At 38.9% G+C, this 15,484-nt stretch overlaps 2 protein-coding genes across 2 annotated transcripts; both read left to right on the plus strand.

Moving 5' to 3' along the window:
* Positions 1 to 176: 176 nt before the first annotated feature.
* On the plus strand, positions 177 to 3,529 carry calhm3 (calcium homeostasis modulator 3). The gene is made up of 4 exons (XM_018694063.2): positions 177 to 463; positions 1,364 to 1,491; positions 1,597 to 1,724; positions 2,869 to 3,529. Exons 1-4 carry the CDS (start codon positions 177 to 179, stop codon positions 3,316 to 3,318), a joined length of 993 nt encoding a protein of 330 aa, XP_018549579.1. The 3' UTR covers positions 3,319 to 3,529.
* A 6,109-nt stretch (positions 3,530 to 9,638) lies between these two features.
* Positions 9,639 to 15,227, plus strand: LOC108895319 (calcium homeostasis modulator family member 2). Its single transcript, XM_018694057.2, has 3 exons — positions 9,639 to 9,959; positions 10,156 to 10,763; positions 14,450 to 15,227. Exons 2-3 carry the CDS (start codon positions 10,212 to 10,214, stop codon positions 14,861 to 14,863), a joined length of 966 nt encoding a protein of 321 aa, XP_018549573.1. The 5' UTR covers positions 9,639 to 9,959; positions 10,156 to 10,211; the 3' UTR covers positions 14,864 to 15,227.
* Positions 15,228 to 15,484: the final 257 nt, after the last annotated feature.

Here is a 15,484-nt window from a genome sequence, read left to right on the forward strand (position 1 = left end):
GTACTGTGAAATGTATAAAGTAAATACTTGATCTACAGATTTTTTTTCACAAGAGCACATTTTTATAGAAGCTAAAACATTTTGTAATACTAGGAAATACTACTACAACAATTTCTCTTTCCATCACTCATTCACTCTACATCCACAATCAACGTTGCCTGTAGTATTTTTAAGCTATGGAGCGTCTGAAGTTAGTACTGCAGTACTTCCAGTCCAATTCTGAATCCATCTCTAATGGGATCTGTATTATCCTGGCCTTGGTCAGTGTCAAGCTCTACACTAGCTTTGACTTCAACTGTCCATGCATTCCTCAATACAACAAACTGTACTCTCTGGGAGTGATGATCGTCCCGCCCATCATACTGTTCTTCCTGGGAGTCCTGGTCAACAGACATACAGGCGTCATGATGGACGAGTGGATGAGACCCATTGGGAACAGATCCAAAAATCCTGCTGTGGTGAAGTGAGTCAAAGACTTACCTCTTTAATTTGTTAAGACACACCATACATTTGAGTGCACAGTGAATTGAAGTCGTTAGTACCATCAATACTCTGCAAGGTCTATGGGAATTGCAGTTGAAAGCTGTTATTAATTTTCCTCATTTATTCTTTTCTCAGTCATAGTAAAGATGCAGTCTGAAAAAGAACCACCTGGAGTAGTGGCCATATTTTTGCTTTCATCATATAAATATGTGTAGATCGTTCATCAAAAGAGGATTCTATGAAGTCTCTTAGATGTTCAATATCCATGCCATAGGCCAAAACAAGGTTGAGGGTGTTTTTAAAACAGCAAGTGGGTTTATTTACACACTTAGAGAAGCCAATAGAGTCCAGTACTGAGATAAACACAGAGCTAAGGCTATTGTTGTTGACATCCACGTGAATATTAAAATCACCTACTATAAGGACTTTATCTGCTCTAAGGACTAAACTTGGTAAAAATTTTGGGAATTCAGATAAAAGGTCTGAGTATGGGGACAAGAGCAATGGTACGCTAAAACAAATAGAGCAGGGGACACTCTATGTCCCTGTGTTTATTTGTTATTTTATTTTTTCATCCCAGGCTCCTACACCAAACCTACCATGCATCCACCCACACACCTTCTAATTCCACAGATTCACACACATTATACTGCATTTAACTTTATTGTGTAAATATTTTGACTAATTTGTGATTAAATCTTTGCCCCATAAATGTAAACTTTGTATGTATTTTTTCCTGCATATGCTGATAATGTGCTACATACACATACACTGTTTATTGTACTATATATAAAAATCTATCCCAATCCCAAACTATTATATTTGAGAGTAAAGCTGTGGAAAACATGAGGATGAAAACTGGTTTTATGTTTTCCTGCAGGTACCTGTTCTCTGCCATGATCCAGAGGGCCCTGCTGGCCCCAATGGTGTGGATCCTGGTCACTTTGCTAGATGGAAAGATCTTCATCTGTGCCTTCAGTCTGAGTGTAGACCCTGCTCTCTTCTCAGGTATCTGCAAACACATCCAACATTCTACACAGAGAGATACATATTCCATACGTATACAGACACATCATTGGTCTGTATCATTTATCATGGGGTATGTTTCCTCAGGTATGCCTAACAATACAGGTCTGGATGTGGTCAAAATCATGGCCAAAGTGCCTTGTAAGGAGGACGTTATCTTCACGAACAGCTCTTTCCGCAAAGCAGTCTCCCGTTATGTTCGCTGCTATTCACAAGTAAGCTGCTGCACCCATGTTCTGCCATAACCCTGGCATGCTACAAGGGCTTCATTGGGTTTTCATGTATATGTATATGAGGTCTTAAGTAGGTCCTGAGTGTTTGAGGCAGGTGTCGATATCAGTATTTGAGTCACTTCAACACACAGACATTCGCTGCTGATGAATTGAGCCCATCATATGTGTTGTGTGGGATATTTTACTGTGAAAAATCTACTTGTCAATCTACACACATTTTGTAAAGGAGACACTGTCTCCACGTGGAAAATATACAAATATACATCTGTCATTTCTATACAGACATTTCCTCTCTCTATCACCTGACACATTTACAGATATTGATACATTTGCCATATGCTTATAGAATTTATTGGCTTGTAGTGGTATGTACAGTGGTACTATTATGAACAAATGAACCTTTTTGTAACCTGGTCTGACTTCCCTGATGTGATGTCATGAGATGTCCCTTTGTTCCCACATCCCAACTGTCAACTGTTTTTGCCAGACACACTCATTTTTGTGCACAAGCCCAAAAAGGATGTACCAAAAATAAACTTTTTGATTACAGTCATAATTTTAAATAAGAACCAAAAGTCAAAATGAGTATAAGAGATACTGAACCAAAGGTACAAAGGCACAAATGTGTTAGAAATGTTAGCATTTGAATTTAAGATCTTAAAGGATCAAAAGGATAAAAGTGTAAGAAAACACACACATACATACAATATACTGTATAAAATTCCTATCTTCAACCCTACCCATCAAATGACAAGATAAGAGATAAGATTTATTATATATACTTTATATATACTTTATTTACTCGTTACAGCAGCAAGAACAAAACAAGAGTGAAGAATAGACATCAGATAGAAAATATAATATAATATAAAAGAGGCACATAAAGATAAAAAATTAAAGTGCATTCAGTGTTTTAGGCAGCACTGAGACTGCAGTATTGGAGTAATTTGTAAAAGAATGACTATCATCAGGCTTTTGTTAGGTGTTTGCATGTGCCTGCATATGTGAGTATATCAGGAACAATTGATGCTGCTAACAGCCCTTTGTGGGCTTGTCACAGTCACTGCACAACATGACTGATAGCTATTGTTGCTTTTGTGTAGCTAACTTTCCTCGCCCTGTCTAGGCAGTTGGTTGGTCCATCCTCCTCTTCCTGATTGTACTGGGAGCGCTGGGGCGACTCATCAAGCCCTGTTTCGATGACCATGCCACCTCCCTGCAGACACGTTACTGGAGCAACTACCTCGACGTGGAGCAGAAGCTCTTTGACGAAACCTGTGTTCTACATGCTCGGGACTTTGCTCGGAAATGTGTGGTGCAGTTCTTTGAAGACATGAGGGAGGACACCATACTCCGTCTCCCCCACCCACCCTTCATCACCAAATCCCGAGAGGAGTTGGAAGATGAAGAAGAAGAGAGACTTTATGGTATAACCAAGCAGGAGCAGGTGAATCAGCTGCTCAACAAGTGGTACTACAGTAAACCTAATCTTGATGTGACCAGGATCGCCCACAGACCCAGGACATGCGTTACCTGGGAAGACCGTGAAGGGAAGACTTTATACTCGGATGTCTAGACACACTTAGTGGTGTGAGGTTGCAGTGTTGCAGAGTTTTTGATTATAACTCAGCATATTCATTCAACAAATGGAGCTAGCACAGTTGTCATCACAGGACCAAATTTTGAATTTCTGGTCACATGATAAGAGGTGGCTGTTTATGGTTGTGGCCTCTGTCTCTTGTTCTGTGGTGTCAGATGTGAACTTTCAGGTACTAAAATGGCATTAATACAAGACCTATGACAAATAATACTTATCCTAAATGATTTTATATTCTCTTATGAACTGGATTTGGCTCAGTCCTGGTGAGAACATTCAGCTGGCTGAATGGCTAATTTTAGCATTTTAGCATTTTAGCATTTTAACTGCTCACCTTAGGTGAATTAGCCAGTTTTGAGGTATTGGCATTTAAAGTCAATGAACTGTCAATATCCATCCACTGAAGCCAAATTCAGTCTTCATGAGTTAATTCTCTAATTTACAGTCATCTTTGAGTGTGATTATGACAAGGTTTTAAGAGCAGGTTATTTTAATATTGACATAGATGCTAGCGCTTCTTCAACATTTTTAAACATTACAGATTTTTTTTTACTTTGAACAGCACATGTGGACTCATAATAAAGTAGCATTGTTAAAAATGTTAATATCAGGTATTCCTGTATTTTTGGCTAGCAACACTGAAGCCAGCCTTAGAAATGCAAATGTCTGCGACCAAGTGATGGAGTTTGCACACTGGCCGTTGCACTTTCAAAATACACTGGCTGAATGAATTGTAAAATACATTTTCAAAAATTCCTGTCAAGGAGGGTGCCAGAAAAAGCACATTAAAATACAGTAGAATACTGTGACATTCAAAAACTGTCAAATAACAGTTACTGGTTGCACCATAAATACAGTATACAGCTGTTATTTTACAGTTAGAGCTCTTCTCCACTAAGGAAATTATTGTCATTTAATCAACATATAATATTAAGTTAGAGAAAATGTGACAAAATCGCTCTTGCACAGAAATATCAGTACAGTTACCATAAAATGCCTTTAAAAATAGTTCAAAAATCTTTGCAAAACTGAGATTACTGGTCAAACTATTTGGGCAAAGCATAAATGATGCAAAGGAAACAAAGACTTATTCTGCTAAAACTTTCTTGGTAGTATTTGGGGAAAAAACAGTCCTTTCTATGGTTAAGTTAAGTTGTACATCTGCTGCATTGTAGCCAGTTGTATGTGCAGACAGTTACTAGGGTGTTGCTAATCATGCACATAACTTCACTCATGGTGCCAAATATATATTCTTATACTGTAAATGGACTGTACTTATATAGCGCTTTTCTAGTCTTTTCGACCACTCAAAGCGCTACACACTACAGATCACATTCACCCCATTCACACACATTCATACAGCACATGTTCTATATATATATATATATATATATATATATAAATATATATAATGTGCTTTCTAAAGACATTCACACACCGATGTGACACACATCGGAGGCAATTTGGGTTTCAGTATCTTGCCCAAGGATACTTCAGTATGCAGATTGGAGGAACCAGGAATTGAACCACCGACCTCCTGATTGGTGGGCGACTGCGCTACCTCCTGAGCCACAGCCCTGTAAACTACCAGAATTACTGTAAAACAATGTAAAGAAACAAAACACTACCGACATGCCTGTAACAGCTTTAATTATTAAAACACAACTTATCTTAAACTTATGTCTACAAACACATTTTCTCAAAGCATTCTGGGAGGTTCCACCCGCCTTCTCCCTAATACGCTACAATATCATTGTGGATTGCCATAAGATTCAAGATTCAAGATTCAAGAAGCTTTATTTATCCCGAGGGAAATTGTTGTGCAACAGTTGCAATACAGAGGTGGAAAAGTAATACAGTGTGAGAGAGAGTAGGAATAAAGCTATTATAAAATAAAAAATAAAATAAAGGCTAACATGAAATAAATAAACAAGTAACTAAATGCAAAGATAAAAAAAATACCCTGTTTTATAACATAAGATTTTGATTTCACTAACACATTACACTTTACACATTATTGAAAAGAGATTACTATATGCTGTCAGCTAACTGTTGTCACTCAAGGAAACTCTCACACCAACATCCTTTATTAGTCTCACAATAGGAAAATGTTACATTGTTGCAGCAGCACAAGAGATTGAAAAGATAGAAAAAAAATTGCATAAATATGAACAGAACAGTATAAACAGGACAATGTAATAAAAATATGAACAAAGGAGCAATATACACAGGGCTATATACAGAGAGACAGACTGAACTAAATACAGACAACCTTCTCTGAGCATCCACTGCTCCAGCAGGGATAGCAAAGCTATCATAGTCCTCTCTCCCACCACTTCCACCGGGTCAAGGGGGCACCCCAGGACAGAGCTGGCATTCTTGATCAGCTTGTGCAGTCTCTTCCTGTCCACTGTTGAGATGCTGCTGCCCCAGCAGACCACTCCATAGAAGATGGCTGATGCCATGACAGTGTCATAAAAAGTCCTCAGGAGTGCCCCCTGCACTCCAAAGGACCTGAGACTATTCACTGGTGTTGGCGGGGAGTGTCTGCTCCTGCAGAAATCCACCACCAGTCATTTGGTCTTCCCTGCTGGAGGCAGTTCTGCAGGCGCCAGTCCACAAAGTCCTGCGTCAGTTCTCTGTACTCCCTGTCATCCTCATTTGTGATGAGGCTGACGACTGCAGAGTTCGTCAGAGAACTTTTGCAGGTGGAAGCTGAGGTGAGTTGTACTGGAAGTCTGCAGTGTAGAGGGTGAAAAGGAACAGAGGCAGGACCGTTCCCTGCCTGTACAGGCAGGAGATGAACCTGATTGTGGTCAGATCTTCCCAGGGGATGGAGTGGTTGATGAGTTATATGCCTCCTTGGTGTTGGCATAAAACAGGTCCAAGGTTGTATTGTGTCTGGTGTGGCATGTCACATAGTGGGTGAAAGTGGGCAGAGTGGTGAACAGAGAGGCATAATTGAAATCACCAGAAATAAGAAGGAGGGCCTGAGGGTGCTGTGTGTGCAGCCTGCTTACCACAGACTTGCTCCATTGTCCAACAACAGACACAGAGAAACACGTAAATGAACACAGCTTCATTAGGAATCCGGCTGTCCGGCCTTTATCACTGTCAAAGGTATTGAGCTCCACACTCATCTTGGAGAGGAGGTAGTAGTCTAAGGGTGCCAAAGCAGGAGAAGAAGGTGGGTGTTGCATGAGTTCAAGTCCTCACTCAGCAGATGTCCACTTTCTCAGACAGGGCAGACTTGCAATTTCAATGAAATGCACTATAGAAAGCTAATCTTTACTTACTTACATAACAGTTTGTCAAAAGTGGTCAGTGGTGGTTTTGGATGTTTCTGTTGAGCTCATAGGTCCATGATTCAACAGAGACACAAGTTGACCTCTCTGTGTAGGAGAAAGAAGAAGTGTGATATGGGGAACTGTAGGTCACAGAGGCCTGCAGAGGCAGTGATACTCCTCCTAATCTAACCAGTACATCATAGGAATCTGAATGTCAAGCTTATAGGAAACAAAGAAAAAACTTTTAAACATTATGCTCAGAATACTAGAATAGCCACACAGATGTCTCTATACAAACCTTGTCTATGTGCAGGAACATGGAAAAGCTTGACAGTGATGGCGATGACAACATTCCCTGGAACAAAGGACAACATGACATGTATACATGTATATCAAAACAAAAATCAAAATCCAGTGTAACTGAATTACATTATCATAATAACATAATGTGATATCTTATAATAATAATAATAATAATAATAATAATAATAATAATAATAATAATAATAATAATAATAATAATAATAATTCTTTATATTTACATCATGCTAGTCTTTGATTTGATTCTTTTGTGTTATGGATTACTGAAAAAAAATCTTGCTCATAGGGCCCAACCATGTTGTGAGGGGCATTTGAATATTTTAGGTTTGGGCTAGCTCGTTTTGCATACAGGTTGTTGACATGGAGCTCACCCACACAGTCTGATGGAAACATGCAAATTGTAATTTGGAACCAAACAAACTTTGCAGACTCACACAAAATTTTTTCTTTATTTATTTTGTTTTGAATGTTAAATAATAAGTAGTTTCATATTAACAATGTACCAAATGTGTAGATTGTTAAATAGCTCATGTCTGTGTTAGAGAGCATGTATAGAACAAGTGCTGTATGAATGTGTGTGGGAATGGATGAATGTGGCCTGTAGTGTGAAGTGCTTTGAGCGATCGACTCAAAAAATGCTATGTGCAGTACAGTCCGTTTACCATTTACTGTATGTGTTGGTTGGTGCTTGTGGTTATTTTCATTTACCTTTATTTATACTTTGAAGAATCATTGAGGGAAACCCTAATCTACAGTTATATTGAGTCATTACATAAACAAAATGAAAACAACAATAAGGAGATGAACTTGCAGGTAGTACCACAATTATTAATGAATACAGGATAGCAGAGGGCTTTGAGAAACAGAGCATAAGCTGTCACCAGTAGGAGAGGGATCTAGTCCCTCATCCTCAAAAAGGTGTCCAGCTGCCATAAAATATTGATTAAAAGCCAGACTAATTACAGTGGGGTTCCCAGCACTGCTGGTCCTGGAGGCCACACTGCTTTGCACGTGGCCCCTCAGTACCTGCAGTCCATAAGTAATGGTTTACTTAGGTAAACCAAGAAACTGTTAACATGAATAGGATCAGGGACAAAAAGGCAAATTGACAAGGATATTTAGATGTTGAGTGGTCCCAGAAACAACCTCTCTCTAAAGCACACTCATGGAAAAGCACACTGATACTAACTATGATAACTGAGAACCATGAAGTACATTAACTATGATCTGTGCTTTTTTCAACTACTTAGAATTTGTTACAGCTACACCCAACAGAAAATGTTAAAGACCATGGGGTGGTAAGACTGAGCTGGTAAAGGACTAAGGCAGTAGGAATAGGAGAAGATTTAGGTGTAAGGAAGGAAGGAAGGAGGACTAAACAGTGTATGGCCTCAAGCGTTCAATTTAAAAAATACTTTATTCACAAAAATAGTGCTAACCACATATGTCTATCTTTGGGGCTAGAAAAGTCCATTAAGACTCACAACAGCAAACAAATGTCACACAGGACCGTCACATCTTATATGAGGGTGATGTCAAGATCAACATACATGTATGTGGCCACTGTTCACAAACCTACAAGCCCTGTCAGTCTTCCCTGGAGTTTGACCACCCTTTCACCTGCATCTCTGAATGATGATCTTCATGTCATGATACTGCAGATGGAGGTGGTGCAGGTCCTCCTTCATTGCTGCAATTAGGTCGTAGCTGTCTCCAATGATCCAGACCATGGCTGGATGGAAAAAAAAAATCACAAATATCACATCATAGGCAGAAAAAAGCAAAACAAAAAAACAGCACTATTAGTAGATGAGCTCCACATCTGGAAATACATTATACCCTTGACTTAGCTGTGCAGCTGGACTGTTTTACAATAAATAGCAGTAGAAAAGTATCTAATACTGACTTCTGTGGCATTGTGTGGGGTTCATATTCCATGATGGTTCCCAGGACCCAGTGATATTAGTCTACTTATCTGAAAGTGAGAGTAAGAATAATTTCAATAGACGATTTGCCGCTAGTCATCAACAATAAAATGAACTGGACTTTCAAAAAATATCCCACAAACACTAAACTTTATATTAACACGCACTCACAAAACTTTGAACTGTATTTAATTTGTTTAAGTGGGAGAATACATATTAATCAGTAAGAGTGATCTATCATTTAATTTAGTAAAATGATATTATTTTCATCTCCTGATGTGCTGGCTCTTAAACAAACAGCACATCCAGATGCCAACAAAGTAACTGCAACCTGCAGGAAACTTCCTTACATCCTTTTTATATTCAATAGCTAGCTAACTTTAATTGACAACACTAATAACTCACTGTTACTGTTAGGTAATATAACATTAACTTATGCAAAGTAACTTGGCAATAAAGCTTACCTTGGATTATGGAGGCTAATTTGGTTGGAGACTTGGCATGGCGTGGCCAAGAGCCCACTTCTTCAGCCATATAAATTGCCAGGATAAGATCCACATACAGGCCCCTCTGTAGATAAGACAGGTAGAATCATAGCTCTATGTTACATTTCTACATTAAGTTGAAATAAGTATTAATGGATGAATTGAAGTTCAGAAATATGCAAATGTGCCCATATGGAATTCTGAGTTATGTGGTAAATTGTGGTGGGCAGGGTCTGCTTTGATCACACTGATGTGTGATTCATACAGCCTCTCAGGTCCTGCGCTGCCTGTTTTGTCACAGTATTGCGCTGTGATCTCCAACAGATGTTTTTACTTACACACCACATTTTTCCATTTTTTTTCACTGCTAGGAAACTAGAAGGTGGTTCCTGACTGTAAGTCATTACTGCTGCCCAGACTGCTAGAGACAGACTAAAGGTTGCATGCAAAAAAAGGATCTCTTTTTTTAGCGCTACATCTATTACATTGGTTTTATGTTTTGGACTGTTTCAAACAGCCTTCTTGAGATGTCATTACATTGCATGTTTACAATGGATTATAAAGGCTGAGTCACATCTCCCACCTCAGGAAACTGCCACAGGGTGAGTTTGCATGACTGTATTTTATAGTTACTCTTTGTTTTCGATGAGTGGATTTATTTTGAAAAAAACAAAAAAAAACAAGCTAAATCTATATTCAACTGTCTGTAGTACCATGTTTCTTGATTCTTACTACTGTAAGAAATCTATCTTAAACTCTTTGAGTCTTATTTACTTCTTTCTCTTTGTCTCTCTACAGCCTAACGTTGTTGTAAACTCACAGCTCTTCGGTATTATTCTCAGTAAAGACCAAACATGGCTGCTGCTGCACTCGTTACAGAGAACTTTAAGTTTGTGTCTCTCTTCTTCAAGAGTAAAGATGTGATGATCTTCAATGGTCTGATTGCACTGGGGACTGTGGCCAGCCAGACAGCGTACAACGTTTTTGCCTTTGACTGTCCATGTTCCTCTGGGAGGAACTATCTCTACGGCTTGGCTGCCATAGGTGTTCCAGCACTGGCATTTTTCCTCATAGGAATAATGCTGAACAATAGCACTTGGGACCTGGTGTCTGAATGTCGACTCAGAAAGTGCTGGAAGCTGTCTGGAGCCACCGCCTTTGCACTAGTAGGAACCATCATTGGTAGAGCTGTTGTGGCTCCACTGACATGGGTGGTTATCTCTTTGTTGCAGGGCCAGGCGTACACATGTGCCCTCAGTGAATTTGTTGACCCCAGTACACTGGAGGACTTCCCCTCAGGTCAGGAATTAGAGGTCATGGCAAAATTCCCATGTCAAGGAAGTGTTCCAATGGAGCTACAGGGCTTCTGGGCTGAAATTGAGCGTCGACTGAAATATGAATCTCAGGTAATGTAGTACTTTATGCTTTGTGTTTGCAGGACTGTCTTAGTTTTATCTCTTGCATGTTTGTAAATGTGAGACATTGTTTCTGCTGTGGCTACTGGACCTTGGTAGTTAGAATTCTGTGATGAAACTAGCAAATAAAGCTGCTCTAGAGTGTCAAAATTAATAAAAATGTTCACCTGCCAGTGATGCTGTCAGGGACACAGGAGGGCTAGAAGACAAACATCAAATGAATAAGTGATGTCATGAATTGCAGAAACATGATAGTATGGTGTGTGTGTTGGCATGCATAGTGTACATAACCAACACAAAAAAAAAACAATAACCAAAAGCAATGAGACATCTCATCATACAAACGTATGGCAATCTGACCCATATGTGCTGGAGTGTAGATTGTTAGTTGAGAAATATGATAAATATGCTGTTGACTAAATGAAAACTGGTTTCCACAGCAATCAGCATACCAGACTCCACTTCCCAAACCTCCTGTGAACACTCTAAGCCCAGATAAATTGAATTTACTTTAAAGATTTGAGGAAACCGGTTGTCTTAAAAAATTTAAGTAATGTAGGATGAAACTGTAAGTACATCTAACTTAAAAGCTTGAGGATACTGGAATTTTATTTTTATTTCAATACACTAATGCAAAGTTGATTCAACTAATTTTTTTTTTTTTTTTTTTGCAAGGTCAACTGCTTTGCACAATTATTGCACTTAACACCCTTAAGTTAAATGCACTAAATTCCAAGTTGATTTAACTTAAAATAGTTTACAAGGTCAATTGTTTTTCATAGTTATTACAGATAATATCTTTAAGTTCAATGCACTTAAGTTCAAGTTGATTTCATTCAAACTCACTTGTAATGTTCATTTATTTCCCCAGATAGTCCATGAGGACTTGATCCATGCATTGAACCATGAACATGATCGCAGTCAGGAGCATTCACGTCCCATCATGCATCATGCCACAACAAATTGTCACACATCAAAATCTTGCAGTACTTTATTTTCAGTATTTTATTGAAAAATGTAATGCTGGATGAAGGTTTCTGCAATGGACTGGGGGAAATCCTAGTTTCTTCACAATCCCCATGGTGGCTGATGGACTTTGGTTTAAAATTATAGTTATAATAACTGTGCACAAAATGTAGAAAATGCAAAATACAGAGAAGAAAATCAGGGCCAGTCATATTATTTGCCATCAAAACCCATTAGATTAATGCCACAGCATTCTGGGAAATATGCCTTTTTGTTTCTTACCAAAAGATAAGTGAAAAGATTGACACCACATGTCTATTCATTAAGTAGCTTGTAGTCAGAACATGGTTAGCTTCACATAACATAAAGACAGGAAGCAGCCTGCCTCTGCCTAAAGTTCAAATATAAACTTACCAGCACCACTACAGCTCACCAACCTGTTGTGTCTTGTTTCATCCATGTACAAACAGAAATGTAAAAAATGACTGTTTGTGGTTTTTGGGACAGTTATGTGCTGCAATTATTTCTTGATTAACCACAGTGTATCTACTGTTCTGCACAGCGTCTGTGGTGCAGGCTGTCAGAGAGGGCAGGTTTTGGACATGACGTGACTTTTTTCCTCAGAATTCTGAGATTGAAGCCTGAATTCTAAAACCAAAATTATTTATTTATTCCATTTTTTCTGAGAACAACCAAGTATAGGAGTCAGAAAGTGCTGAGAGAAAGGCTAACACATTGTTGGTTTTATGTCTTTAATAGGATATGTTGACAATAAGAAAACTAATAAATAACTTGCTGTTCGTTAGTCACAAGGTGTTGAGAGATGACCTGGAAATGTATCCTCAGAGTTATTTTTAATTTCTTTATGACAGTGTTGTCTGCTATGAATTTCTGGTTTTGATGATCTTTGTTTCTATATAATATACATATTTACAATATAATGATACAAAGTACACTGCATGATAAATTTTGGACTTCGTCTATGGCATATCAAATGCCATAGATGGCCTCTGTTATGAAAGGAGAGAGATGAGGGGACAGATGTACAGCTCTGGAAAAAATTAAGAGACCACTGCAAAATTATAAGTTTTTCTGATTTTACTATTTATAGATATGTGTTTGAGTGAAATAAACATTTTTGTTTTATTCTTTAAACTACTGACAATATTTCTCCCAAATTCCAGATAAAAATATTGTCATTTATAGCATTTATTTGCAGAAAATGACAAATGGTCAAAATAACAAAAAAGATGCAGTGTTTTCAGACCTCAAATAACGCAAAGAAAACAAGTTCATATTTATTTTTGAAACATCACTATACTAATGTTTTAACTTAGGAAGAGTTCAGAAATCAATATTTGGTGGAATAATCCTGATTTTTAATCACAGCTTTCATGCGTCTCGGCATGCTCTCCACCAGTCTTTCACATTGCTGTTGCGTGACCATATGCCACTCCTAGTGCAAAAAATTTAAGCACCTCAGCTATGTTTGATGGCTTGTGACCATCCATCTTCCTCTTGATCACATTCCAGAGGTTTTCAATGGGTTTCAGGTCTGGAGATTGGGCTGGCCATGACAGGGTTTTGATCTGGTGGTCCTTCATCCACACCTTGACTGACCTATCTGTGTGGCATGGAGCATTGTCCTGCTGGAAAAACCAGTCCTCAGAGTTGGGGAACATTGTCAGAGCAGAAGGAAGGTTTCTTCAAGGATACTATCAAGGATAACCTTGTACATGGCTTGATTCATGCGTCCTTCGCAAATACTAATCTGCCTGATTCCAGCCTTGCTGAAGCACCCCCAGACCATCACCGATCCTCCACCAAATTTCACAGTGTGGCTTGTTGGCCTCTCCAGATCTCTGTCTAACCATTAGATGACCAGGTGTTGGGCAAAGCTGAAAATTGGACTCATCAGAGAAGATGACCTTACTCCAGTCCTCTATGGTCCAATCCTTATGGTCTTTTGCAAACCTCAGCCTGGCTCTTCTTTGCTTCTCTTTGATGAAGAGCTTTTTTCAAGCTTTACACGACTTGAGCCCTGCCCCTAGGAGCCTGTTTCGAACCGTTTTCGCTGTGCACTTCACCCCAGCTACCAGTAAAGCCAGAATTGAACCCTTCTTTTCCTCACTCAAAACTTTTCTTTTCAACTCTTTTGGCATGGTCAGTTATGGTCATAGTTATTTTATTTTTTTTATTCCAATTACTTTTGAGGTACTACTAGCACAAAGCATAACTCATGGTGACTGGACTGGTGAGGTAAAAGCAAGGTGCACTTGATGGAAAGCATGGCAAAGTAAGAAGGCAAGTCCAAATAAGCAAAGATTTTAAAAAAAAAAAAAAAAAAAAAAAAAAAAAACCCACAACACACAGCCCCCTGCTGTTGTTGGAGTGGCCAAACAGTTGCTCTGCTAGAGATCTATGGCTAAGATGCAGGTATATTTACAGCTGGTTGATGTGGAGCTCAGGTGATGCAGAAAGGCTGCAACAAACTGGGTACAGGGCTGAACAGGGAGGGACAAATTAATTAATACCTTTCTGACATGTGATGATGATGATGGTAAACAGTGATGAATTACTGATAATAAGAGGTGCTGTAAAAAGCCACAGCCTTGCAGAATAATCACGTGTCACATGTATAATGACGGCTGCTCTGCTGCTGGGGATTTTAACTGATTGTAGCTGACTTCATGAATGTCTGTTTTTTTCAGCTGATAGGCTGGCTGCTAGTAGCAGGAATGTCTCTGATGGTGTTCCTGATGCTGTGTATGAAGCGCTGCTACTCTCCACTTGGCTACCAGCAGGAGGACTACTGGTCCCAGTACCGCTCTAATGAGAAGATCCTTTTCCAACGCACTGCAACTGTTCATGCCCGCCTCCTGGCTGCAGAGAATATTAAGAGCTTCTTTGGCTTTGTGGCACTGGACAAGGAAGAGAGGGAGCAACTGGCTGAACACCAGAGTGCTAGTCCTATCTGTAGCACTAACTGGAACAGAGTGACTGGTGTCTACCTCTACAGGGAGAAAAATGGACTGCCTCTGTACAGCAGGCTCAACAAATGGGCAACATACAGTCTGGAGAATAATGTGGAAGCCATGGAGAAAGAGATGGACACTCTCAGCTGACAGCATTCTTCAGTAAGGTGGCTCAGTGACTGTGATCATGAAGATGTTGCTACGCTTCAAAGTGGTGGTGGACAGGAAAAAAGGATCTACAGCACCCTCCCTCAACTCCCTAACCACCAAATGAAGGAACTGTATATATATATATATATATATATATATATATATATATATATATATACACACATTTTTTTGGACTTTGTAAGGTTATCCAAATAAAGAAATAAAATCATGTCAAAAATCGAAATCAAAACAGAAGTACATATTCCAGAACACAACTAAAACAGACATACACTAGGTCCAGTATTCTTGATATGTTTACATTGTTTGTTAACAGTCTATGTTGTTGACAAGTCCATCAGTTCTGGTCTCCTAGTTTGCAAACTGACTTCACAAAGGAGGCAGAAACAAGACAATAATGAAATTATTCATACCTATTATGAATGAGGCAATTGAAACAAAAATTGACTGAAACCACTCACAGTTGATCAAGAAATTTGTCAAATGTTTTGCTCTCAGCTGTATAATGTATGTTTTAAAAGTTAACTTTCTTTATTATTGGACTCAAAACCAAAAAGTGTGGCTTTGTACCATTTCCATGGGCTGAATCTGACAGTAGGCTAT

The sequence above is a fragment of the Lates calcarifer genome, linkage group LG16_LG22, assembly GCF_001640805.2.
Source record: "Lates calcarifer isolate ASB-BC8 linkage group LG16_LG22, TLL_Latcal_v3, whole genome shotgun sequence".
Taxonomy (NCBI): Eukaryota; Metazoa; Chordata; class Actinopteri; family Centropomidae; genus Lates; species Lates calcarifer.

Bases quoted from the DNA above. Each gene is read 5' to 3' on its own strand.
- calhm3 (XM_018694063.2), top strand. From the start codon at position 177: ATGGAGCGTCTGAAGTTAGTACTGCAGTACTTCCAGTCCAATTCTGAA. The intron at 464-1,363 runs GTGAGTCAAAGA...GTTTTCCTGCAG, and splicing joins AAAAATCCTGCTGTGGTGAA to GTACCTGTTCTCTGCCATGA. The intron at 1,492-1,596 runs GTATCTGCAAAC...ATGTTTCCTCAG, and splicing joins AGACCCTGCTCTCTTCTCAG to GTATGCCTAACAATACAGGT.
- LOC108895319 (XM_018694057.2), top strand. From the start codon at position 10,212: ATGGCTGCTGCTGCACTCGTTACAGAGAACTTTAAGTTTGTGTCTCTC. The intron at 10,764-14,449 runs GTAATGTAGTAC...TGTTTTTTTCAG, and splicing joins GACTGAAATATGAATCTCAG to CTGATAGGCTGGCTGCTAGT.